The following is a 27,175-nucleotide window of genomic DNA, read 5'->3' on the forward strand; positions in this document are numbered from 1 at the left end:
GGTCTAACCTGTTTTTGGTTTGTAGAACAACCCGTCTGGCTCCCCGCCACCTACTCTGAAAGACATGCTCCAGATGGCTGCAGAAATCGCAGACGGCATGGCCTACCTCAATGCCAAAAAGTTCGTCCACAGAGACCTCGCAGCCAGGAACTGCATGGTGGCGGAGGACTTCACCGTCAAGATCGGAGGTACCAGAACGTGTTTGGTGTCGTCGATACCGCCGTGTAGTTGGAGGTGTTGTCTTAACCTTTGTCTCCGTCGCTCTTCCTCTCAGACTTTGGTATGACACGAGACATCTATGAGACGGACTACTACCGTAAAGGAGGGAAGGGCCTGCTTCCTGTCCGGTGGATGGCACCCGAGTCCCTGAAGGACGGAGTCTTCACCGCCCACTCTGACTGCTGGTGAGTCACAGCTCACACAGTGGCTACCGTACAGCTGCACGTCACTCGGCCTGATCTCATTTGTTTGTGCGTTTGTGCATCTGCAGGTCGTTCGGTGTTGTGTTGTGGGAGATCAGCACACTGGCCGAGCAGCCTTACCAGGGTTTGTCCAATGAGCAGGTGCTGAAGTTCGTCATGGAAGGAGGGTTCCTGGATCGGCCGGAGAACTGCCCTGAGAGGATGTGAGTAGATACAGAGCTGGGAAAACCGCCTTCCACATTACACACGGCTAAATTGGCCTTTCTTCATCCCTCTTCCCAGGCACAGCCTCATGCAGATGTGCTGGCAGTACAATCCCAAGATGCGTCCGACGTTCCTCGAGATCATCGAGATGCTGCGGGACGACCTGGACCCGTCTTTCCAGGAGGTCTCCTTCTTCTACAGCGATGAAAACAAAGTCCCTGAGACGGAGGAGTTTGACCTAGATCTGGACAACATGGAAAGCATCCCCCTGGACCCGTCTTCTTACTCCCAGAGAGAGGAGAGCTTATCCAGGGACAGCGGGCCCTCGGTGGCCCTGAGGGGGAACTATGAGGAGCACGTCCCCTACACACACATGAACGGTGGCAAGAAAAATGGAAGAATTTTATCATTGCCCAGATCCAGCCCTTCCTAACATTTCCCGTTTCCTTAAAGAACTCTTTGAAGCTTTCCCTTTTTCCCTTTCCGATCTATTTTTCTGTCTCCTTCGTGTTCCTCTCCTCATTTTCGATGATCGTGATTTTCTTATTCTTCAGAGGAGCCCTTCAAAAAAAACAAAAAAAGAGACACAAATCTCAGGACTTTTTATTTTCTTCCTCGTGGCTCCAGAACACAGGCAAGGAGAGGATGCAAACGTGGTGTAACACATCAGACCAGAAAACCAAACTATCGCTCGTCACTAACGCCACGTTTCCAGGACTCCTTGTGACGGAAACGGGGAAAAAAACAGAAAACTGTGAACACAACAAACCTTAGACAACCAAGAAGGCTGCTCATGCTTGACCTCGAGACTCGCCCCTCCTCCTCTCCCACCGATCCGCATTTCCACAATTCTGTGCTTTTCTTATTTTATTTTCCCTCTTTTTACTCAGATAGTGGCCTTTGTATACGTGGCCTGTAAACAAAGAGAAGTGTCCGTCAGCGCTCACACTAATTTTCCTTTTTGAACAATGACTTAATCAGTGGGATGACTTGCAAAGACTTGATCGTAGAACAAACATCTATTCCTAGAGGAATGTTTTTGTTGTTTGTTTGTTTTGGTTCTGCAGAATTCCAAACGACACAGATTCATCGGGTGTTTGGTGACAACTTTTAATTTATTTGCTTCAAACGTTTCTTTTTGTGTCCTCACTATAAGGCTGAAGGATATTTAAACAGTTAAGAATTGGACAAAAAGAGTTCCTCAGACTGACCAATAACTGCTGCTTCATATATTTTAGTGGGTATAGAATTATATGAGTATATATAATATATATATATATATAGTATATATGGAATATTGGTATTTCCCTACCAGTATTTCATATATATATAAAATAGATGGCATTGTAAATAGTTTGTAATATTTTTCATCAGCTTTGCTAGTTCTTTGTTTTGTCAGGTTTATTATTCAAATTTTTTTATTTCCTTATTTTTATAGCCCCAGAAATCGCTCCAACCTACCGTCAGTGCTCTCGGCGTCTTAGGCCTCCCTCTTAGTCTTTGCTCCGTCTGGATGGAAAAGGGGAAAACCTGGAAATGCTGTAAGCTAACTGCATTTCTTTTGGTTCCCTCTCAAAGTGCACAATAGTTCAATACTTCACTACAGCTTTGAAAATAAACTAAAAGCAAAATAACCAAAAAAAAGAGAGAAAAAGAAGCTTAATGAGCGAGGCGTTTGTAGGTCGGCGTGTTCGGGTGTGTCGTCTCTCGTGTCTTCGGTGGCGTTGAGACTCCCACGTGTTTCTTCCTGCAGGTTTGTGACGTCGTTTGTGGTGTTTTCATTTTTTTATTATTTATTTTTGTGGTGCCGGTTTGCCCGTCTGTGTCAGCTGTTGGCGAGGTTAGACGGCGCGGTGCTGCTCAGTAAAGGCGGAGCATGAACTGACAGCAGCTGTTGGGTAGAGAGGGAGGGAGGCGTTCTGCGTTAGATGGAGGGGTTTATCAGATTCACGTGTTACCCGTGCTCCTCCTTAGTCTCCCCGAGGCGTCCTGTTTGCTGCTGATGTTCAAGATTAGCCTGGTGGAAATGTCCAGGTTTTGTGGTCGAAGCCTGAAGGAAAAACTGCAGATGAAGCGCAGAGGGGGGCAGTCTCTCCCTGTATTTTTGAGAGAGCACGCGGGGGGCTGCCTGCCAGTTGATTGCTAATCCCATTATTCTCCCTGCTATCACGTGCAGAGTGTGTGCAGCAGCGGTTTCACTCAGGTCTGACATTCCAGTTGAGTTGGAGCGCCTCGTTCCCTCACCCTCGAGTTTTTCCTGCCTGTTGGCAGAGCTCACACCATCAGACACACACACAAGACAGACATTTGCTTGTTTGATTTTCCTCCTTAATAGACGACTTCTAGAGGTACAGTGGCAGACAGATTTTTCTGAACATTCACACAAGAAGAAACTTGTCAAATTGCTCCTGACGTTGATTCAAAAACATTCCTGTCCACTGATCCCTGATTCAGAGTTCAAAACAAGTCAAGTGTCCTTATGGCTGACCTTTCACTGACCCGCCGCGGCCTTCATCCAGAGCCCATAGGCCATCGGTGTTTCACAGCGGGCCAGCCCGCGGCCGCTCTTCTGTCGTCCTCAGGCATCAGCCGATAGTCAGCGGATCAGCGGAGACGATCGTGGTGTTTTTTCTCCTCCCCCTGAACACACAGAGCAGTGCGGGTGCCAATCTCACTGAACAGCACTTACAGAATAGCCAAAGCGTTGCTCTCTCACCAAGAACCCAGAGAGTCGAGTCAGAGAAAGCCGGGAAGCTGCTTCCAGATATTTACCAGTGCCTTCTCAAACCCTGAGCCTCTTCCAGGCTAAATCTATTGGCTGTAGTTCAGCGCGCGCGCACACACACAGATGACTCAGTGCTTTCTCACATTTTTTTCTCACCTGGGTTTATGATGAAGCTGATATAGTTGTAGCTGCATCACTCGTCTTTGGAGGCGGTGTTTCTGCTGCAGACACCGTCGATCACACCCGGCACGGATCCGTCCGAGTCTGCGCCGTGGCCACTTAATGGGCCGTAAACAATGGAGTCGCTTTTGGCTCATCATACTGAGGAGTTAAAGCCGTGGGGCTGTGGTAGTTTGTAAATAGTCTGTGAGATAGTTTGGAAAGATAAAAGCAGACAAACATCAGCTGCGTGTACGTTTGTCGTTAAATATTCAAACTGCATCATGATCCGATCACGCAGCCAAAACCCACTTGGAGTCGTTTCGGGCTGCACGACACGTCTCGTGGTGGTGTTCATGCACACCTGCAGTTGTGAACATTTTCTTATGATCATCATCCTGTAAACAAGAACACCGTCAGCATGTTTAGGGCCGCTGAGGGCGGAGTAAATGCAGCAGGCTGGTTAGCTGTAGAGATGGAGTCGGCGCTGGTGAGCGGCAGGAGTGCTCGTTAGTTAGTTAGTAAGTAATTATTGTCGTCTGTGTGTTTGGCCGGAGTCTACCTCAGTGCACACGGAGGAATCAGTCTGTGGAGCCTAAATCATCCCACCGTTTAAAAACCATCACCAACACCGCGGATGGCGTGTGAAAGCTAATCTTCCCAGTTTGCTGTCTTGCGTCCGTGGGGTGCTTTATTTTCAAGCCCGCGCGTCGCGTTTTTAAGAGCACTCATCGCCCCTCTCCTCTGCACGTTTCATGAACATTTCTTCACACAAAGCTTCCCACGGTCACTGGAAGCAGCACCGTAGCTTTACTGTTCCCCTTTTCCACGCACACCGGGCCTCCGGACCGTGCGTAAAGCGGCTCTGATATCAGAGAATGTGACACTGGCGTGGGTCGACACCGAAAAAGAAAAAACCATAATATCGTGACTCGGGTCATATCTGTGATTGCCTTCACGCAGCCAAGGCTAACCAAGCTCAGCCGTGGACCTCACGCTGCTTTATCTTCTTCGGCGTGTCCAACTGTCTCCGTGCGGTCCAAACAGTCGCTGTGTTCACATCTCGAGTCTCCTCCATTTGTACTTTTGTTTCTCTGTTCTGATTCTATTCTGTACGTATGCTTTTGCTTTGTCTACTGTGAATGTCAAGTGATGACCTGTATTTTCTGTCAATGCCGTGGATTGGGTCTGTCGTGGCTGATCAGGACGCAGACGTCCGGGCTGCTTAGAGGAGGACTTTAACCCCCACCCCCTCCTCCTCCGCCTCTGAAAAGGAGAAAAGCTGGACTCGGACCATCCTGTGTGCCATAAGAACTTTTAACTGACATGAAATCTCGATTGTAACTTTTTCGTCTCAGGGAGGCGGCCCGATGCTTACGGTTGGAGAGAGGAGGAGGAGGAAGAGTTACCTACCTACCTTTTATCTGCTCTAACTGAAGCGCAAGTTCTCAGCATCCTTGCAAAAAAGCAAAAGGCGACAAAAACCTAAACACTCTTTTCATAAATCAGTTTTTTCCCGGCCTGTGAAATCAATCAGGACCGCTCCTCTCTCCACTCACACGTGATCTGGTGTGGGCTGCCCTCTAGCGGTCGGATGGGAGCGTTGCGCATCAGGGGCGGCAAAGACAAACTGCTTCCCCGCCCCTCCGCCAACCCACAGTGCCTTGCTCAGACGAAAAGCTCCGTCTGACCCCCTCCTGAGCAGAACCGCCCCTGACAGTCCACCAATCACAAAAGAGGATTTTCCCACCTCCGAACACGAAATGAAAATCACATAAATTTTGTTCTTGGCGAAACTATTCTGCTTTTTTTGTTGTTTTAGGAAAACATATTGTGTTTTTGTTTTTTTTTAACCTTCCCTCCACCCGGGAAAAAGGAGAGGGAAAATAATAGTTGAACTTGTGTCGCTACTCTGCTAAGCTCTGGCTTGCTTTGTGCATGAAAATGAAATATCTATACCAGCAGATAATTTGATGCTTACTCATTTTTTTGTTTTATTTGTATTTTGACAGCCCAAAGTCACGCAAACACCCGCAATTAGCAACAAGTGAGCGCGTAAACATTCAAAAGTGCGTTCGTTTGCTGCACGATTTGTATGTTTGTCATTTTCTTTTTGAATGAACCCAATAATAAGCTCTTTCGTGTAAATAGCAGCAGATCTTCTCGTCCCTGGAAAAACGAAACAAAACGAGAGCACTTCATTTTTAGGGAAGTTTAGCTTTGTTGTTTTGCTGAGCTCTGGTTGGACAGAGCATGCTAGTAACAGCACAGGGTGAGAACAAAGCATTGTATGTATTGTTTCGTTTTAAAGAGAAAAGTATTACGTTTTAGAGATGTTGATATCTATTTTTTTTTAGCCAAAGTAGGGAGGCCGAATACGACGACCTTTTCTGACTGTAAACTTTTACTACTCTTGTACATTTTGAATTTAACATTGTTATCAATGTGTATATAACTTTTTCTAAATTTAAAAAGATTTTTTTTGTTTTTCACGAAACGACCCACTACACAGAAAAGAGCGCAGTCGAGTCTGTTGTTGTATTTAACCCGGAGCAGCACGGCTCCAGTCTGAGGGCTTCACGCTGCGGAAAAGACGCAAACTGTATGCGGCCCTAAATGTTCCGCACACCAAGCCCGCTCTTAGTCCGATGCATGTTCTGAATGTTGGCCCGAGAGGTCGTGCGATTTCGGCCCGCCCCCACCTCCACCCAGCCCCAGCGGCATGCCACCGTGTCACCTGTAAAGCCTTTCTCACGTCACAGATGCTTCACCTGTTGCAGGTGTTTTTGTGTGAAAATGTTTCCAGGTAATTTGTTTGTTGTTGTTGTTTATTTGTGAGTGTGGACAAACTGGAAAAGACCACTGTGCGTTATTTTGAAGAAGAAAACAAAAAAACACAAGCGAGAAAATCCTGAATAAGCTAAAGAGAAAACGTATTATTTGAGAAGCGTATCCTCTACCAGGTTCTCGACTGCAGGCTGTCACAGGAGTCGTGCAATATTTTGGTAAATTCCCTCACGGAGAGTTAAAGGGGGCCTATTATGCACTTATTTTTATATGAGCTGTTACGGGGTGAATGCTCATATTAAGCTAGTTTCCCAAAAAATGACTTCAGTGTATGTGCATGCAATCCCTGTGAGTTTTTTCTACTCTTGGCTCTTTGTGATGTCATAGAGAGGGGCTAGTGTTGTTTCGGGCAGTGGATAAAGTAACTGGTTGGACCAACCCTGAGATTTGGATAAAGGACTCCTTCAAAGCGACTGTAGCGGGTCCTCTTTAAACGCTCACATAAAGATTAGAAAGGAAGAAAAGGCGAGCGTGACTCTGATGAACTAAATCCACCTTTCAGATGAACACATCACACCTGGATGGTTTAGTCCACAGAAGACCAGTGACAACTGTTTTTCATATTTACTGGTGGTTATTGGTGAACCATGTCCTTGCCGACTGCACTAAATTCAGAGTTTCTCACTGTTTAGTTGTGTGTGTGTGTGTGTGTGTGTGTGTGTGTGTATGTGCGTGGACTAAACAGATTAGGTATAATGTGTTTAATACTGAACTGTAGGATTTTAATGTATTTGATTTTGTATGGAAGCTTGTTTCTGCTAAAAAATAAATAAAGTTGGGTATCTCGGAATTTCAGCTCGACAGTTTAAGTTAGGTATATCAATTTACTTCTAAATAAGTATAAAAATGTGACTTATTCAGAAGTAAGTTTAAATTTTGAGATAATAAGTCAAAGATTAAACGTAGGTCTGTCTGACAGGCTTCATTCGTCTTCGATTGGTGGAAACGAGCTTTCGTAGCTTTGCCCAGAGCCACACTAGCCGTGCTCTCCAGCCCCGGTCAGACTTTGTGTTCCCCCATAACATGAACAAGCTTTTTAAGAGCGTAAAGACTGAAGCCCTCTCCTATAAATGAATTCCAGTGCTGTGTGTCGTAGCCCTTTGTCAGGTGACAGACGTGAGGACGAGCTTCTGAGAGTCACCCGTCGCTCCAGTGGTCTGCTCCAGTTTACACACCAGTGTGCGATGCTCGTTTCTGTCCCGTTCCCCGCGCGACGTGGAGCCGAGTGTGTCATCCTCGGTTGAGATCTTCACGAGCGCTTTCTTCGTCCTCCTCCTGTTACTTCACGTTTCCTCTCTCCTCCGTGCACATAGGTGGTCCCCAGAATGCTCTGTGTAGTCTTGCAGGATACCTCTTTGTTAATGTCATTTTATTGGCGATGAATATGTTGATGTATTCATTTTGGGATATGTTGTGTATACGTTATGTTGAAATGTCAGTGCGTACGCATACAGCAGGTGTATATGTGCGTATGTGCAGTGCAAAAAAACAAAAACAACAAAAAAAGGACACACCCCCAAAACTCACAAATCCGCAAGAGATCGCTTCATCCCTCACACTGGATCCAAATGTGCCATTATCTTTATGTACCACAAAATATCGACTACACGGTCTCACACACATAAATGCATATTGTACAGGATCAAAAATGTGCCATGACGAAATGAACGCTTGACAATTTATTTTTTCTATGTTTTCAAAGGAGAGCCAAGTAGTGACGTGTACAGACAATGTTGCAATGATATGAAAATAAAAATCTTGCTGTGTGTAAATTATTCAACAATTAACTGTTTATATTAAAATTATGAATAAAATTATTGGAGAATATGTGTCTTTGTGCACTTTTTCAGCTTGGGGAGTTAAACTGATCGCAGACTTTGTGTTTTTCATGGTTTTCAGTCACGTTATCGAGGTTTGGATTAATCCTGTTTTCTGCTGTTAACACTTTAACCCTGCTGCTGCATTTCAGGGGAAATGTTGTATTTTCTGTTCCATTAAAATGATGAACATTATCTCCAGGTTGATTCGATTCCAACATTTAAAGCTGGCAATGCAACAAATCAATAATTTTTCATTACTCTGTAACTCAGAGCTCTGATCCAGAGCTAGACTCTCTTGACTCTGCTTCCAGTCTGGCAAAGAGCAGAGCTTTAAACTGGGACCTTGGGCTGACTGATTACTGCGAGTAGTCCTGTGTCTCAAAATAAAGTTTCAGAGTATTTCGTTGAAAAATGTCACAATGCCTTTATCCAACTAATCTCACATGAGCACTCCTTTGTCAAACACTGCCAGCCATATAAAATGAATAAAAAGCACCACAGGGTTAGAATAAAAGGATCTGCTGTCGGGATTGCAGCACTAGAATGAGTGAGCGCCTGATCTCAGCCCCATAGAAAACCTGTGGAGTGCAACAGCATCAGACGGTCCGTTTTGTTGGTTTTGTCACTGATTAAATTAGGATGTTCATTAAATGTAACGAGTGAGTGGAACTTCAAATACAACACAAACTACACCAGTGACTTTATAAATAAATGTAGAGCTGCATTAATAAATGAGCGTATTTTGTGTCTAAGGAGCCAGATGTCTTGAGCAGCTTTGGACTCTTTGGTGGGGCCTAAACTTAACGCAGCAACAGCAACTGTTACATTGTTGCTACCTGTTCTAAAAACTACTTATGTGAGTGAATCAAGTGCCAAAGATATGTGACAGCCTCCAGGCCTTGTGGTTTCAGTGGTCAGGTCTGCTTTTTGCTTCCTCCTTTTCAGGTCCTAATTATCTGCTTCTGTCATCTATTACAGGAAATGACATCATCTGGTTACTATTCTCCATATAAGATGGTTTCCAACTTGGTTTTTATTTGCTTTGTTTTCACTGTGCACTGGTCACCACTGGTTTGAATGCCTTGATGCTATTGTTCATTAGGTTAGCTCCTGTTTTGCTTTTCTTCACCTTTTTGAACTTTTATTTCTATTTGGTAAAAATTGTTACCATGTGGCTCTCCTTTCTTTGTTATGCCCTAAATGAACAAGTTTTTAAATCTAGAAAATTAAGCTTGTAAAATAGGCTAATTGATTTTTTGAGTGAGATGTTTTGGGCTGTTGGTTCTTAAGAAATAGAAACATGTGTAGTTTTTGTTTTTTTGTATGGTTGAATATGTTAGTTTCCTTTTTTGTCCAGGCTGTCCTCGTTTTGTCTCTGTGCCGTGTCCTCTGTCTCCTGTGGAAATCAGTCTTGTGTCCATGTTTGTGTCCCTGTGTGTGTTTCTGTGCCCCGTCTCTGTAGTCGCTCGTTTTTCCTTTTGTTCTGTCAAGTTAGCATGTCTAACCCTTGTGTTAGCTACTTCCTGTTTTATTTTGTTAGGTCCTTGTCCCGTGTATGTCATGTTCAGTTTTGCTTCCTCTGTCTCCTTAGTTAGATTCTACTCAGCTGTGTTCCTCACCTGTCGCCTGTTCCCTTGTCATCTTGTCTCTGCTGTGTGTCTTCCTAGTGTCCTGTAGTAAGTGCCAAGTTCCTCATATTCCCAGTATATTTGTATTCCTGGCGTACTTGCTTTTGAAGAGTTACCTTGTGAGTTTCAGCAATAAAGCTGTATTTCCGAGCACTTCCCTGCGTTTGGCTCCAAACCTGCCAGTCATGCAGTATCAGTTACGACAATTTCACAGAGGAAAACTGCTGATCATGTTTTGCTTTAGGGACTGTTTGTTGTCCATGTGGTTGAAGTGTTTAGACTGGGAGCACTGGGAGTACTGGCTGGGACTTCTGTGTTTCCCAGGTGGAGAGATACTGGTAGTGTTTTCACATGATGGGAGGAAGCTGCGTGACTGTATTCGCCCTGTGGTTGTTTTCTTCTGGATTTGTCTTCAGTTTAGTTTAAGTTATTTGATAAATATGAAATATGAGTATTGTTTATGGACTAGCTGGCAGTCCAGGCTCGGGTGACAGCAGGTGGATGTCCTGTGGCAGCATGTAAAAATGAGCTGATGGAGTTTCTTGGGTTAGCAGGACATCACCACAGATTTGTAGTCATTTCTCTGAGGTGGCTCCTTTGACCATCCTGTTGCACAGGAGCGCTCCCTTTGTTTGGACTCCCGGCTGTCATGTTGCTTTAACTCGTACGATGAAGCACAATCCTTCTGCTTCTGATTCTGCAGCTCAAAATTGTAGAAATCTTTTAAGATGCTGGTTGGATGCATTTGTGGGCGTGCCCTCCTGGAGGCCGGGGAGGGCAGAGCTGAGCATCCTTGTCGGCTTCTTTTCATGGAAAGTCGGTCATCAGCTGAATTACTCTGAGCGAAAAGGAAAAACTGATCCTCATTTGGGCCCTCGGGGCTTTTTAAGGTCCACTGGACCATCACTACCAGTAATGCTGTATACAGATCATAATCTGCTGACTACTACTTTTTTTTTCTTTTTTTTAATCCGGTGTGCAGAACAGTTACTACAGACTTCTGCTTTGGCTGCTCTCCTTAAGCCTTATGCACTCATTTTGTATCATATTAAAGGTTAAGAAAATTATGTATTTTCTAAAACACTGATGCCTCAAATTACACCAACAAGATGATTCGCAAAGAAGTTTTGGCCAAAAACTTGGCTTTTCTTGGTGTGATGTGCAGTATATTCTTAAAAAAATGAGGAAACAGGACAAGTGACAGATGAGCCTAAAAAACCAAATGTACAGCAGATAGCATCCATGATAGTCTGAAAGTCATGCCCTTAAAGTCCTGCAACGATGACACAGGACCTGAGAGATGGCTCTGACCCTTCAGTCGACTCATCTACTGTTCACTGAAGTCTCATCAGAAATGGTCTCAGTGTTAGCGTGACTGTCAAGAAGCCATTCTTAAAGAAGGGAAATGGTCTGAGAGACACCAAAGTGACAAATCCAAATGTGAAATTTCTGGATCAGATCTTCATCAATTTATTCAAGAGAGGTCAGGAGAGAGGCACTCTACTGTACCTCATTTTTAAAATGTATTTTTCTCGGAAAATGGAAAGTAGATGCAACGATTGAATGAAAGGAGTAAATAAAAATGGAAAAACATTGAAGTTGCACATTTGGACCTCAACATTATTGAAGCATTCCTGTGGCGTTCTCACACTTCAGCATCCTAGTTCAGACACAGAGCTGTGGCTGGCAACTGATAAAAATCGTCATGTACCTAAACAGCTTTGCAGAGTGGTATCTTGATGGTGGTTGAGAAGGATGCTAAGTCTTACCTATTTGCTCTCGTCGTTGAGATGTTTTTCAGCCTGAGACCTGTTGTGGTGAACCCATGCACTGCAAAGGAAAGCAGAAGAGTAGGTGAGACGATGCACCCCCATCTGGCCAATTTAAGCTTCTTGAAAAAAATAACTACATTTGGTTTTTTTGTGTGTGCAAAATCCTAATCTGAAACACAGAGACGTGTTAAAGCTGCACATTGCAAATACTTTTCTTTCCATTCTCTCTGCATGTAGGTTGGATTTCAGGGGAAAAACACAAAGACTGCACTGCCGGTTTGCACAAGCCTTAGTTTTGATTCAGAAAAAGATCTGAAAGTAAAAGAGCAGCAGTGCAGCATTCGTCGTTATGCACTGGGGGAAACCACTATGAGCACATCTAGTTCCTCCCGAACTCGTTTTATCTAAATGCTTTGCATGGAAGCACAAAGCTGCACAATAAGAAGATATAGGAGCAGAAAAACACACACCAGAGATGTCAAACTGCATCTCAGCGTATATGTGTGTGCTGATGGTCAGTGATGAAACTATTGATCTTAGAGTGAGTGAGAGTTGGGTATGTTTTTGTGAGTAAGTTATGTCAGGGCAAAGGTTTACTGCCAACAGGTCATTCTGAAGAAAAAGCTGAGCTATCACGCTGCTGCAGTGATGTGTGAAACTGTACGTGTGGGCTACTCAGAGTGCGGTTCTTCTCAGCTGAGCCGAATGACACACAAAAAAAGGGGAAAAAAAAAAAGAAAGAGGAAGCGGGGTTGAGAGACGGCGACTGTTTTGGCTGTCTGCGCTCAGTTTGAGTACTAGCTCGACGTTCCTACAGAACAGTCTAATCTGAAGGATTTAAAACATCTGTTTTTTTGTTTTTTTTTCTGCCTTTAATTCACTCTTTTGGCCAACAGGAGGAATTTACACGCTGTCACTTGTGACCGTTCATCCAGTGTAAGTACACTTTATGTGTGTTTTTAGTTTTTTTAAAAACTTTCACAGGCTTCAAGCACCGTCGTCATTACTGGAACCCATGTTGTGACTTGGAGGTGGATCAAATGTGAGATGATGTGCAGCGCATTTCAGTTGTAATTCGCTTCAAGCCGTGTCATCTGTGGGAAAGTAGGGAGAGTCTTCCACATGAATTGCACTGAGCTGAGACAGTCGTCCGCAGCTACGCTGGTGCAAAGGAAATAGTTGCAAGAAATGCCAAGCCCCATGTCTAGCAGCTGCAGCAGACAGCGGTTTGTACAGTACCTCCTGTGCAGTGTTTTTAGCTCAAATTTACTGCTTTAGTTGTTAGACTTGGTCTTTTCTGTAGTGTGCAGTTCCCCTGTGAATCTGACTCTAAAAAAAGAAGAAAAACCCAGCATGGATCATTACCCTGTACTTTCATTGCGTATGCTTCCTTCTCCTTTTCTGTTTTTGTTTCTCTAAAACAGCTGCGTCTGTTAACTGGTCTAAAGCAAGAGGTTTGTACAAATTTAACAAGCCTGAAAGTCAGATTTGGCATGACCGGACCTTTATTCTCCATCACAGCCCGATGCATCCGTCACGTCCTGTGTCGGGTCTTTGCTGGATTTCTCCCCCCAAGGCCCGAAAGTGCAAAGTGCTTAAATTGGTTCTTGGCTAACTTTTCCGTTAGTGGCTCATCCTTTGAGTTGGGTGTCTTCTGCATGCTTGAATGATTCATAGGTCAGTGTTAAGTGGACCAAGAAAAACAGAAAATGCTACGATGACTGGACTGAAAATGAGGGAAAAAGCATCCACAAAAAAAAGAAAAACTTTTGCAAGAGCTTCAGAAAGTTTGAACAAGTGTTTCTCGAGATCACCTGAAAAACATGACAAGAAACTCCTGCGTGCTTTGGAATCCAAATGGAAAGAAATAAGTGGTGACTGGAGACTTTTGCACGGTGCTGTAGATCCATTTTATGAGTGCGTATTGAAATAAAACACTGCAAATCTCCCCTCCTTCTTACTTGGCTTTGTCATTCAATCAGCTTCAAATTAATCTAAAAACAAGAGCTCTGCCTCCCCCTGGGAAAGTCTGAGAGCCCACTCCCTCCCCCCTTTTAAAGAAACCATACTGATATGCTTCTTGATGCTGACATGCTCTCTCTTTCCACTGGAGGTAATTCTTAGCTCCGAGCCGCTCGCCCTCTCTCTCTCTCTCGCTCGTTTCTTCACTCCCTCCCTCTCTCACCTCCCTCTTCCTCTTGCTGGGTGCCAGAGCTCGAGTGCGAGCGAGCTCCAGTTCCTGCTGGCCTACCCACTGTGCTGCTCCTATGGCGGACTCTCCTCTTAACAACTCCTGGCCGTCCTTCTCCAGACTCTGGATGAAGAGATGGTCCTTCAAGAGAGGTAACCTGGTTTTACACTGACTTCATGTTTCAGCCATCGTGGGCATGTTGGGTGGATGGGGGGAGGTGACCCAGCATGGGCTGCAGACTGGATGTGACCCAGAGATGTGTGTTATACCTGCTGGCTACTGCTGCTGACTATTTTAATGTTCTCCTGGCTTCCTTTGGCCATTTTCACAGAGTTGTTGTTTACCGGTTTGACCTGGTTGGGGTTTGTGGTCGGTGACAGTTAGTGCAGCAGATGAGACGTTGGTGCAAAGTTCAGTGAGTCATTTCTCACTCGTGCAGTGTCACTATGCACCTTTCAAATTTGAGCATAAATCTCCTATTACTGAATTTTTGTGTCCACCGGTGGTGCAGCAACGTGCGTGGACAGTTCAGGGTGCGAGTGAAGCTTTGAGTGGGACTTGGTGTGGCACTGGTGTGGTTTTGCTGCCTTCTATCCTTTTAGAGAAAGCATGAGTAACAGGTGGAGCTTCGTCGACAGCTAGTTTCCTGCTTTCTGTGCTTTCATGGTTTTAATGTAATGTTTAGCACACGAGCAGCGTTTCCATTTTGCTTTCGTCCAAAGTACCCGGGCCGCTCAGCTCTGAAAACAGCAATCAGGTGCATTTGTGATCAAAGAGGCTCTGCAGTTGTTTTTTGATGTTTGCTTCAACCTCAGATCTAACAGCTCCACGACAGCCCGTCACGCAAACACAGAGACACAGAAGCCCACACTTTGTGTGATTCAAGCACTGGTGACAGATACTAAATGGTCACCACAACCTTAATGTGAGCTCTGTGTCTCAGAGGTAAACCAGACAGTAGCTGTAAGTTTTATTAAATGAGTTTTCAGCTTAGTTTTATTTCCTGTGGTTTGTGTCACTGGGTGATGATGTATCGCCACACTGGTGTAAGAAAACATCAAGATCACAAAATCAACTGACATAATCACATGAGTTCCTCTTGTGATTAGCTTCACAGGCAAACGGACGACAAACTTTGTGGCAAACACGTGCGTTCGTTTCCTCCTCATCACACCGGCTGCAGCGGTGATGCACAGCTTCTGGTTTGTTTTTCCTTTTAATTAGCGGTTGCATTCATTCAGCAGCTCACTGCGGTTGCTTGATCGAGCACAGTTCATTTGACTTAACTTTAGAGCAGCTGAATAATAAACACCTCTTTAGAGATGGAGAGAAAATGAGTGTGCTGCTTAGAAAGTAAAACGAGGCTTGATGCTGAGTAAATCACAGATGTAAAACTTTAAAGCCGTTCATGTCGTTGGTGTTGTTTATTTTAGTACGTGGAGCCGGACTGCGAAGAAAACAGCTGATGGTGACAAACATGCAAACGCGCTCACCTGAGGACGCACACGGACGTTTCATCTTTGTGTCATGTCGGGGGAGATATGAGAGGCCGACCATAAAAGGCCACAGTGGCGCTGCAAGGCAGCATTAAGCAACCGCTGCAGCGTCTGTACTGGCTGTCTTAAGTTTACACAACACGAGTGGGATTGGGACGCAAACAAATTCTCCTTCCAGTGAGGACACTGCCACCGCTGCAGCCTCAGCCTGTGATTTAGTAATATAGAAAACTGGATCTACAGGGCGTCTGTGTGTTTATATGACAGCATCCCTGGCTGTGCTGCTGAAGCCGGGAGTGGATGCTGCTGGTTTACAGCAGGACACGATGTCTGCGTTTCATCATAGCGTTCAGCTACTGCCGAGGTCTCTTACTCAAAAGTGATTCTGAGAGAGGGAAAAACAGACATCAAGTTAGTGGAGTGTGTGTGTGTGTGACTCTGATGGTTAACGGTAATTTAGAAGGGTTCGTTTTTTTCCCCCCCGAGTCTAACTGAGCTCAAGATGTCTTTTGGAAGACGCATCAAATCAACACAACACTAAAGAGGAGACACATATGATGATAAATAGAAATAAATAAAACTTTTCATTGCAAACAACCCTTCACCAGCGCACAGTAACCATGATATAACTCAAGTAGGAATAGAAAAAATAAAATAATAATTTTATTTACAGGCACTGTTCTTATAAGCAATCAAAGACCAGAATCATGCATACAGTTAGAGTCATGTGTGAAATAATAGTTGGTAAACATAATAAAAACTCAACAGTAACAAAATAGGCAAGCTTTCTGTTATATATATATATATAGATATATATATATAGATATATAGATAGATATAGATATATAGATATGATTTATTTTTTGGATTGTTTTACAGAAATTAAAGCTCAGATCGGCTGATGCATCCCAGATGTCATGGTAACTGGTAAATGGACTGGTCCTGCTCTACCCAAGCGCACTAACAGGCCTCATCCATCCATTCATTCATACAGGCACAGTTTTCTATGCTTTAGTGTTTTTATCTAACGTTCACACAACCGATGGATCAATTTGGGGTTAGTATCCTGGATATCTGGCATGCAGACTGGAGCAGCAGGGATCAAACTACCAACCTTTAGTAGATTATTAGATGACCTGTTGTCAGCAGTGACCATCTGCGTGATCATTTTCAGCGTTTTAGTAAAAGTTAGAGGATAAACCATCCAAAATCGAGGTATGTAATGTTGTCTTTCAGGTTTTAAGCTTCCGTCGTTTAAGTTGATCCATTTTTTTTTTTATATTAATATTTGTGCTAAGAGACTCGCTGGTGCAATCAGCAGCTAAAGGCCAGGCATCTTCTACAGGATCTGGCAAGTATTCAGACTGAAATTTATCTCTTAGACAGAAAAGCAACAATTGCTGTTCATGATGGTTTCTGCTCTTGTATATATGATGTTTGGGTGTTTTATTCCTACACCAGAAGTGACTGGATTTGTATGACCATCTGAACTAAATACAAACAGACACATCAGCTGCGTCTCGCCCTATATTAGCACTGAAAAACACACTGATTGGCCCTGATGTGCACAGTGAGACGAGATTTTGAGCCTGTTTTGTGATAAGAGAGAGGCCCACAGAGAGTGGCTGAGCAGCAAAACAGCAGGACGGGCTGCCGAAGCATAGCGCAGAGAAACATGGAGCACAGCTGTAGCACCGAGCTGTTTGTTGCCATGTCTGTGGAGTAAAATATTTACTCATCACTGGATTATTGAGGGGAAATTCCAGTGTTTATATCTACACCTTCTTTTTAACTACATACATCATATCCTCTTTTTTCCTTCCTACTGAGTTTACACACATATTACACATATATCATTGGAAAAAGGCCTTTTTTACATTGAATGAGGAAAACAGAATAAATGTGCATCGTGTGGCTGGAGCCCCACCAGTGGACGTGATGCTGTGAAACTCTGACATGTTTGCCCTTATCGTGTATCAGTAATAAAATGACACACTTTTAGCTCGAGGATAAGATCCAGAAATTCCACGTTTGCCTCTTCTCTGTCTATTCCCTTCATGTCACATGAGCACACTGGTATATTATATGATTTATTACAGGCAAGCCGCTTCTGGGGCTGCTGAAAGCTCAGCCAGGGAATAATCGCCAGCCTTCCAGAAATGACATGGAGACTAATGCTGGCTCACTGAGCAGTTGCTAGTGGTGACGGCGGTTTGTGGCATCATGTGAATCGAGGAATCTGTTTATGCAATGGAAATGTAAAGGAGCTTTCAGCGAGGGGCTGAAGCAGGGCTGCCAGCGGGGCCTTTCTTCCATTATGCACTGCAACTGTTCAAATGCATTCCACAGGTGTTATACAGCTGATCATGTCTGCCTTTTCTCCTCGTGTCGATTGTGAATTTGTATTTATCGAGACTAATAAATGCCAAATGATTTCTTTTTAGCATCGGAGAGCAAGCCCTGCAGTCAGCCCTGTGAGCCTCCCAGTGCTCATCTCAGTGTCCAGCCTACCAGTGCAAAAGGATCTTCCTCCTCATTGTCTCCTGTTTCTATCACTGAGGATGTCTCCTTTGGTTGCACCAGTGATGACCAGGTGAAGCTAAACACTCCTTTTTGAGCGTTACTATTATTTTAGGTTCTCAACAAATGCCATGAAATTTACCAAAATAATAGTGATCCGAGGTCCGTTATGAACAAATAAATTCTTCCCTTTTGTCTGACTTTACCTTTAGCAGCAAAGGCCGGTCAGCTTCAGCTTTAACTCGTTCAAAGAATATCTAAACACTAACATTTTATACACCTGGCTCCCAAAGTGTGTTAGGACTTCTATTCACGTCTGCTGTGTTTGTCTTGTTGTCTTCGGGCGCCTTTGTGCTCTGTTCAGGATGCATGTTCAGTGGTGAGCGACTATGACTGCCCCTGCATCGAGGAGAGCAGCAGTGTGGAGGACTTGCAGAGCATCAGCCCCTCTCTCAGGGATTCTGAGTACTTAAAAGATCTGCAGGGAGGTACGCCGACCTCACAGACGACTGCATCCACAGTGACCGCAGCCCCGGAGAGCGTCGACCTACAGGAGTCTCTAGACACAAACAGTCCAGCCCTAAACCGACCTGCACACACTTTTCTGACAACGCACTCCCCACAGTTAAATGCACCATTCCCATCCTACGAACAGCCTACAGAAGAACTTCCTCACAACCTTGTGGTCACTCAGCTCAGTCCTAAGTCGTTACCAGGTGGGTTCACTGATTGCGAGGACTCTCTCTGGGGAGGCTCTGCTGTAGGTCGGAGCTCACCAAATAATTTGAACGGATTGTCGGGATCAATGGAAACCGCATCGACAGCGGCGATGGAGGGAGCACAGGACCGGTCCTCAATGGATTTTGATGGAGAACCAGACCTGGACAGCTTTCCTATTCTGATCAGATCCATGTCTACATCTCGGAGGCACAGCTGGGGTGTCCCTCTGTCCCCCATCAACCTGGGGAGGAGGTAAGACAAAGAGCCGGATACGCAGAAACATTTCAGAGGAAGCGTCTCCCGTTACAGTCCACATCTATTTGACTCATAAGTCATATAATAAAGTTTCTACATAGGAAGAGAAACCTCTTGATTCAGTATTACTCAGCACGGCTGTCACACTCAAAAACAAAAACACTAGTCTGTGTTATTTAAGTAAGCTGAACATTTCCTGTGGTTGGTCTTTCACAGCTTTTTAAATAATGACGGTGAAGCTTCTTTGACCTGTGAAAATGAAACATGCACAAAAATACTGACAAAACAGCAAATATACACAAGTCATAGACTCTCTGTCTCCCACATATGTATGTGTGTGTGTATATATATGTGTATATATATATGCGCGCGCGCACACACACACACACACACACACACTTGTATATGTAAATCTATTTGCTTTGTGTTTGTTTGCCGTGCTGCCAGACTCAGTCTCGACACCAAGGCCATAGACAGTGATGGAGAGAGAGATGATGATGACGAGGAGCGACAGAATAGTCTTTTCCAGTCCACCTACAGCTGCTCGCCGTGTCCTGAGGAGGACTCCGGCAGTCCTGATGGCTTCAGCCTGAGGGTAAGCTGCCCAATAATCAGGGGCACTATGGTGGTAATAACTCAGAAGTGTCATCGAGGAACTAAACTTAAAGTAATCTCACAACAAACCAAAAGCAACAATGCCTGTGTCATTTAGTTCCCTCTGAAGACAGAGGAAACCCGTCATGGACACGCAGCTCTGTGCTGAACCCGAGCTCAGTGATTTCCTCAAACTGCAGGATGCTGTTCATTTTTCAGAACATTACTCAAGCAGGTGCAAACAGAGCATTTCTGTGGCATTGCAGTGAATGAACACGTCAACCAATGGGCTTCTAATAGTGTTTGGAAAAAACTAGAAGTCACAGAGGATTTTTTTCTGGGATATATGGACAATAGGAAAACTGTAGGTGACCACAGCTTGGATATTTGATACTAAACAACAAATTAACTAAACCGCAAAGAACTGTCTGACCACATTGACCAAAATAACTGAATGTAAATTGCCGTCTGCATAAAAAATCTATCGTATACAGTAAGTGTGTATCTGCTGTTTGTTGAGGAGTGGATACAGGTGCATTTATTCTTCTTCTTTCAGGACCACGGTGAGCCCGGCAGGCAGCTATACTCCCGCTCAGAGATCCTTGCTACAGACGATTGCTCCCGTGCTGCACACATTTCTCGTGTTGTACAGACATCCAAACAGGCTGCCAGGGCAGCAGGAGGTGGGGCTGGGTGCTTTAACGCCTGTAGAACAAATTTCAGTTTAGGTTTTGTCATCTGAAGGCATCTTTTCTCATAAATGATCAGTTTATCTTTATCACCTGTAGCTGAGGAATTTGACCCGGAAGAAAACCTGCATTCTACTGAAGGACAGACCCATATGTGAGTACACGTCATTTACATCTGCAGTCTGAGCAGCGAAATAGCTGCTGGTTCTCACGGCGTTCGAGAAGGTGTTTCTGTCGACTGGCAGTGCAAGTTTAAAGATGTTTAAAAGAAGCAAAGGAAGTGGTTTGATTTACAGGAGGAAACACGTCTTCTAAACTGTGCTGAATTGTATTATTGCAGTTTTTAAATCCTTTAGTGCAGCAGTGCAAATCCTGCTCTGTAGCTTTAAATGGTGTGCTGCAGCTATCTCACTCCCACATAACAGAGGGGCTTTCCCCATTCTCTGCTGACATTTCTGCTCCATGTCATATGTCAGCAACCTCCTCCTCCCACAGTTCCCTCTCCCAGCTCCTTAGATGGCCCCTTTGTGTCTGTGTGTGTGTGGGGGGGGTTATTTTATATGTACCCGGGCGGTGTGAGGACTCAGCACACGGGGGAGGATTCTTCTCAAAATCACAGTCTGACCCAGCTCCTAGAATTGTTCTCCTCTCCTCCACTTAGTCTCAGTGTCTTGTTTGTCTCAGGGTGATGGTACAGAAAGTTCTGCAGGAGCTGAAGAAGTACCACGGGTAAGTAAACAGGAGAGGGAGGTCTGCGTGCTTTCACTGCTGTTCTAGCGGCGTCCCAGTCTATAAAGCACCAGCAGAGCCAGACTGTAGAGCGTGCGTGCGTGCGTGTGCACACACTGCACTGTAAGTGCAAGCATGTTTTTGCCATGTTTTGCATGTTGACATTGTGCAGTGACACCGCTGTTATCACTGGGGAAAACACTCACTGAGTCGAAACAACACTCTTTGTTTTTGTACAGTTTAAAAACTCGAGCCATGACAAGCATGTTTCTCACATTTGGCAGATTTTTGAATCATTTCATTGTCATTGTTGTCATTGACAGAGAGAAGCAGAGAAACAGCAGATCAGACACCAAAGATTCAGGAAGTGTCACTTGGTACGAGTTCCTCTCTAACGAGTAAGTGCGGCCCTCATCGTTGATCCCCTGTGACTGAAGCTGATTGTTTCACATTTGGGAATGTTTGTGATAAAATAACTACAGGTACAGCGAGTCCTGAGAGGTGTTTTATTAGCCATCGGTGACGGGATACAAAACTAAAAGCAGTGAAAGACAAAGTGCTGATACAGTGCAGGCTGCTCTTGGTTCTGCAATAATGTGGTTTGTTTTTATGGAAACTATCAGAAAAACTGTTACTAATCAACAATGTTTGCCAGAATGAATTTCTTATGTGTGCTTCAGGGGAAAATGTTTGGGTTTTTATTCCCTTACTATGTAAAGCACCCTGAGATGACCTGATGCTACACAATAAAAGTAAAATGAAACTCAACAAAGAGCGCAATGCTTTTAATGCCAGGGATGGATCATCTGCTTCCATCTCACCCTCTAAAGGGAGCAGCTGGAAGCAGAAGAAAAAGACGCCACAGAGATGTTTTGGTGTCTTTACATTAGCTTGTAGTTTGTACTTTACTGTATTCTCTTGCTCATCTACCAGAAATGAAGAAGAGGAGGATCGTATAGAGAAGGTGGAAAGGGGCACAAAAGTAAAAAGGACTCTGAGCTCTCTCAGGAACAGGATGACCGGCTCCTTCAATAAAGATAAGGTAATCCCGTGAAGCCCCTAAGACTTTATGGTGAAATATAAATGTACCTTTTGCACTGAAGTGCGTGGCACGTTTGGCCGAATCATTGCATTTAAAAGCAGATTGCAATCGCTGCTCTCTATCCTAATTGTATGTCCTGCCTCAGCCATGAGATGTCATGTTCATTATGTCAGAAGAACACAACATTTGGATTAAAAAAACAATCTCCCTCTTTCCTTGTTCCTCTGCAGGGTAAGAACCGCGAAAAAGAGTTTCAGAAAGAGAAGGTGAAGGACAAGGAGCCCAAAGAGAAAATGTGTGGCATTCACAGCAATGGGCATCATTTGGTGCCAGGTTCCTTCTCCAGTTGTGCCACGTGCTCATTGTGCAGCAAGGCGCTGCAGAAAAAGCATGGCCTGCAGTGCACGAGTGAGTAACACCACAGCCACAGGTGTACACGCACCCACGCTTGTTCTCAGTCGGACACACATGTGCACAGGTGCTGCGCTCATGCACAAGCTCGCATCTATTTATACTGCATGCACACTCACTTAGTGGCGCACTCATGCACACAGGTAAACGAACCACACACACACACACACACATACAACACGAAGAGCGTATGCTCACTAAACACCCGTTCAGCCTCTTTACACCAACATCTTTGCTAAAGCACATAAATGTTTTCACCACTCGTCAGAGTGACTGTGGCTCCTCTTTGGGACTGTTTTTGCCGGGAAGACATTTTGCTGAAAATAAGGCGTTCCCTTCCTTTGTTAGATGTTAGGATGACACAGCCTGCCCTTCTCTAGCCTCATCATTACTTTACCTCATCAGGTCACACACCTCTGTGAACTTGTTTGGACAAAATTCTTGCAGATGTTTCTGTGAAGCTGCAGCTTGCCTTAGATTTGTTTTTCTAGTTTGCAACATATTTCAGATTTCTGGCGTCTTGTATGTGTTGGATGAGCTCGAAGTGAAAAAGCTGAGCCTCGCTTTGTCTCAAGGTAACCACAGCTTCATGAATCCATTGGTCTGTCACTCTTAAGCCAATCAAGGGCAGCGTACAGGCTAGTCAGAATATTGTTATTGAATGTGTCTTTGCACATTTGGAGGACTATATATAACTGTAACAGCTTCTGATAAACTACTTGTACCGTGCATGAAGAAAGTTTACCAATGAAACTCTTTAATAATGGCAGTTGTGTTAGTGGATGTAGACAGCAGTTAAGAACCTTTAGTCTGTATTATTCACAGCCCAAATACCACTTAAGCATCTCGTGCTGATCTGACCATAACGTGTCTGACAAGTCATGTTGAAGTGAACTTTACTCAAGTAAAACTAGCAGTAACACGACATAACAATAGACAGTAGCAAGCAAAACTCATTCTTCAAATTTCTAGAATGTATAATTAAACTAAGTAACTGACTCTACAGATTTTAAGAGGCTGAGTAGCAGCAAGGTGCTACACAAAATGACAAAAAAGGCCCTACAGGCCTCAGTTTGCATGTCAAATGTTAAGTTTCATGTCAGTAAAATGATAAAAAGCCTCTTCACTTGATAAACATGATGGCAGCACAGGTTTCAAAACTGCATCTGACCAAACCACAATGCATAGCACCACGTTTGGAGAAAATCAAACACAGCATACCAGCACAACAACCTCACGCCAACTGTTAGGCACAGTGGTGGCCGGGGCAATGCTTTCAGCTCGTTTTGCAGCCCCGGGACTGGACACCTTGCACTCACTGAGTCCACTGTGAACTTCTTAGTATACAAAAGTATTCTAGAGGCAAATGTGAGACCGTCTGTCTGACCAAAACTGGGTCACGCAACAGGACAATGATCCCAAGCACAGCAGCAAATCTTACAGCAGAATGACTGAAAAAGAAAAGAATCGAGGTGTTTCGATGGCACGGTCAAGTCAGGTCAGTTAAATTTAATTCAGTTTAACTTATACAGCGCCAAATTACAACAACAGCCTCAAGGCTCTTTATACTGGAAGGCGAAGGCACTTGGTGACAGTGGGAAGGAAGAACTCCATTTAAACAGGAAGAAATCTCGTTCCGGACTCTAGGAGGGGCAGTGACAGAAATGCTGTGGGCGGACCTTAAGAGCATAAACAAATGCCCACAAACCTCAATGAACTGAAGCAATGCTGTAAACGCTCGATGGCCCGGCTCTTATACAGCAGTCATTCACACTCTGATGAACACATTGGGTTCAATATCCAAGGATACTTTAGCATAGTGGATGACCTGCTCTAGCTGAGCTCCAGAGTGGGCTCGGATTCCTCCACAATAATGAGACAGACTGATAAAGTCATACTATCTCATTCCTACTATAGGTGGTCCAGTGAAAACTTTATTTTTCTCACAACTGTGTTTAAAGTGATGCCTTTAAACTCGATGCTGGTTCTAGACGAACTCTCAGTATTGATGTTACATTTATGTTTATACAGGTTTGTTAAAGTGACAGTTTTAAACTCCCACTGGGTATTTCCTTTCCATCACAGTGACTGATGCTGGCGGTGCGGACTTTTGTCACATGTGTTGACATTATTGTAATCCAGAGACCGTCTTCTCATAAGCCATGTGGTCTGGCTGTTGAGAATTTCACATCAACAAATAAAGTTTCCAGTAACAAGGAAACAGAAGTGTTTTCAATATCATCACCATTTCTCTTTCCTTTCACTGGCACATGTGGATGGGAGCACTGGGGGGCATTTAGTCATTCTGTGCTATTGCTTCATTATTTCATGACTATAACCCAATATTTCCTTGCTCCCTCTATTCTGTGGCAGACAAAGGCCATAATATGTCCAGGATATTTATACACCATGCAGTCTGGCGGTCAGGATGTAATATATGGTTGTTTCTTATTGTTTGCTTATTAAACAGAGCTGCTCTGGTATCCTTCAGCGAGGCTCGGTGCGCCACACATTCAGTGTCTTCCTCTTTGGACTGCCTCTTTTTTGACATCAGCAGAAAACATTAAGACATCTTCGTCTTTCAGCTGCTCCCCTTAAGGGTCGCCACGGTGGATCATCTGCTTCCATCTCACCCTGTCCCTAGCATCATCACAACAACCCTCTATATATCACTACATCCATGAATCCTCTCTTTGGTCCTCCTTCCTTTCCCTCCTCCCGCCTTCAACATCCTTTGCCCAGCATATCCACATGTCCAAACTGCTCATCCTGTGCTGTCCCTCTGATGTGCTCATTTCTAATCTTGTACATCCTGGTCACTCCCAGTGAAAATCTGAGCATCTTCAACCATACACTGTCATCTTGTAAACATTCTCTTTCATTTTGCTGCTATCTTTCTGCCGCAAATGATCCCTAATACCTGCGGATGAAGCAGGCTCTCATCCACCTGCTCCCCGCTCTCACTACAGATCACATTGTTGGCTGTGAATATCATAGTCCACAGAGCCTCCATCACTGTGTCAGAGAAGAAGGAAGGGTCTTAGCCGATTCCTGGTGTAATCCTATCCCCACCTTGAACCTGCCTGTCACTCCTATTAACACCCCTCACATCCTTCCTCACACAGTACCACAGTTCCTCTCTTGCTTTCATAGATCCACAGAAACCACAGTGCAGTTCTTTTTGACTTTCTCTATACTTCTCCATCAGCACTTGCAAAGCAAACATATCTGTAGTGCCCTTTCTCGGCATGAGGACACACTGCTGTTCACTTATCGTCACCTCTCAACAACTCGTTCCCATATCTTCACGGTATGACTCATCAGCTTTATCCCTCTATAGCTGCCTCAGCTCTGTACATCAGCCTTGGTCCTGAAAATCAGTACCAGTACACTTTTCCTCCGATGCTCAGACTCTTTTACTCTCCAAGATTGTGTTAAACAATCTGGATAAAATAATAATAATAATGATAATGATAATAATAATGCATCTGTTACATTTCTCCATCCATCAATCATCACTGCTGCTGCTGAATGAAGTCACAAACCCTAGATGCTCATGTGTTGTTGTTCCGCGGACACAGGCGTGAGAAAACAAGTGAGTGTCCCTTTAATTTGAACTCAGCCCTGTGGGGATTCAGCCTGTGGAATGCGTCGTTTGTATGCCAGAGATTGTTCCCAGTGGAGACACAAACTGGACAAAACCGAGTATGTGTGATACTTGTTGCTACTGATCTCACTGGCCAGTGTGTTTTATTTAACTTACGGACAGACTACATTTCCCTTCGGATGCAGCTGATTCAGGCAAATCCGAGTCTTCTTGGAGCGGTAAGAAGCGGCGACTGTAGCGATGGTCTCAAGCGGGATCAGGTGGATAACTCCCGTTGTTTCCCTCTGTGGACTTTTCAGTCATCCCTGTCGTTAGCTAAGCCAGCTAAAAGCTAATCAAAGCCAACTAGGAGCTTTTTTCTTTTCCCCTCCAGAGTTGAGTCGGTGTGATAATAAGGGCGAGGCACTTACTTTCCCGAGAGTTTAATTTATACTTAGCTGGCCCAAATTAGCTCCCAGATATTCTCAGGGTAGTGCTGGCTACTTATTAGCCACGCAGCGCTTAGCGTGCTAGCTCGCGAACAACCTCTCCTTCTCGAAACACAAGGTTAGCTGAAAGCTTGTGTCTTTGCGGCGTAAACAAACCCATAACGCCACGAAACTCGTCTGTTTGTTGAACTTTAGTTCAACTTTACGTGGGTTTTTCGGTGACTTTGCTCTGCTGCCGGTCGTAGACTTTGCACGAAGCTCAACAGGTGATTGCTAACGTTAGCTTCCAAGATAACTTGGTGTGCCTAATTTACTGGCGTTTCCTCTCATGTAACGTGTTTGAAACGGAGCGTATTCACATCTACAGCAGTAATGTTAGAGCAGTGTTGACCTAGGCTGTCTCCACTTCGTTTTCATCAGCCTCCTTTATTTGTCTTTGCTCCCTCCCCTTAGCTGACTGAGACCCAGGCAGCTTTTATTCCTCCTTTCTTTCTTTTTTAAATTATATATTCTTCAGTGTATAAAATGGGATGCTTTCCATTCCTCAGCCGGGCAGGTGATGTCTGTCTGCCAGAGCTTTGTTGGCATCAGGCGATAGGAATGCCCCAGGCTGAGGGGTGACCATTCAGCCTGTCACCTCACTCTTCAGCCTTTCTGTTCTGACTGGGTCACATGGTGCTAATTGTGCTTGGCAGGTCTACCAGTGCATAACAGCCCACTCCACTGACTCTGGGTCTCACCCATCTCTGCCTGTTAGCACACCACTTCTTTATGCATCACTGCCTTTCCTTCAAGCATGCCTGGCTCTCTTCATGTTTGCATTTTACACAATTGAAGGTTTGGCTCTCACAGTAGTATTCTCCTGTGGACCATTGTTGTCTACTTTTGTACTGGTAACCTTTGGTCTAATTAATCA

General features: G+C 44.4%; 2 protein-coding genes and 1 long non-coding RNA gene across 4 annotated transcripts in view; 2 read left to right on the forward strand and 1 right to left on the reverse strand.

Annotated features, from left to right (window-relative positions):
- Window positions 1-8,182, forward strand: part of insrb (insulin receptor b) — a 78,993-nt gene extending 70,811 nt beyond the window's left edge. Inside the window, exons 20-23 of the mRNA XM_013266777.3 lie at window positions 26-188; window positions 275-404; window positions 491-625; window positions 705-8,182. Of these exons, the coding sequence (XP_013122231.1) occupies window positions 26-188; window positions 275-404; window positions 491-625; window positions 705-1,059 (783 nt within the window). The 3' untranslated portion in view covers window positions 1,060-8,182. The remainder of the gene's footprint in view (window positions 1-25; window positions 189-274; window positions 405-490; window positions 626-704) is intronic.
- LOC112843800 (uncharacterized) lies at window positions 3,597-26,524 on the reverse strand. The gene is made up of 3 exons (XR_003216313.1): window positions 25,988-26,524; window positions 11,575-11,635; window positions 3,597-3,715 (listed from the first exon to the last, which is right to left on the reverse strand). It is a non-coding gene; the product is annotated as an uncharacterized LOC112843800 (long non-coding RNA).
- arhgef18b (rho/rac guanine nucleotide exchange factor (GEF) 18b) overlaps window positions 9,770-27,175 on the forward strand; it is a 42,781-nt gene continuing 25,375 nt past the window's right edge. The window contains exons 1-9 of one of the 2 annotated variants that reach the window (XM_005479169.4): window positions 9,770-9,853; window positions 17,709-17,857; window positions 18,149-18,756; window positions 19,207-19,354; window positions 19,910-20,036; window positions 20,142-20,196; window positions 21,095-21,169; window positions 21,705-21,813; window positions 22,044-22,221. In XM_005479169.4, coding sequence (XP_005479226.1) covers window positions 18,590-18,756; window positions 19,207-19,354; window positions 19,910-20,036; window positions 20,142-20,196; window positions 21,095-21,169; window positions 21,705-21,813; window positions 22,044-22,221 — 859 coding nt within the window. In that variant the 5' untranslated portion in view covers window positions 9,770-9,853; window positions 17,709-17,857; window positions 18,149-18,589. Of the gene's footprint in view, window positions 9,854-13,775; window positions 13,921-17,708; window positions 17,858-18,148; window positions 18,757-19,206; window positions 19,355-19,909; window positions 20,037-20,141; window positions 20,197-21,094; window positions 21,170-21,704; window positions 21,814-22,043; window positions 22,222-27,175 lie in introns of those variants that run through there. The other variant, XM_005479167.4, reaches the window with a different exon arrangement.

Source organism: Oreochromis niloticus, linkage group LG23, assembly GCF_001858045.2.
Source record: "Oreochromis niloticus isolate F11D_XX linkage group LG23, O_niloticus_UMD_NMBU, whole genome shotgun sequence".
NCBI lineage: Eukaryota > Metazoa > Chordata > Actinopteri > Cichliformes > Cichlidae > Oreochromis > Oreochromis niloticus.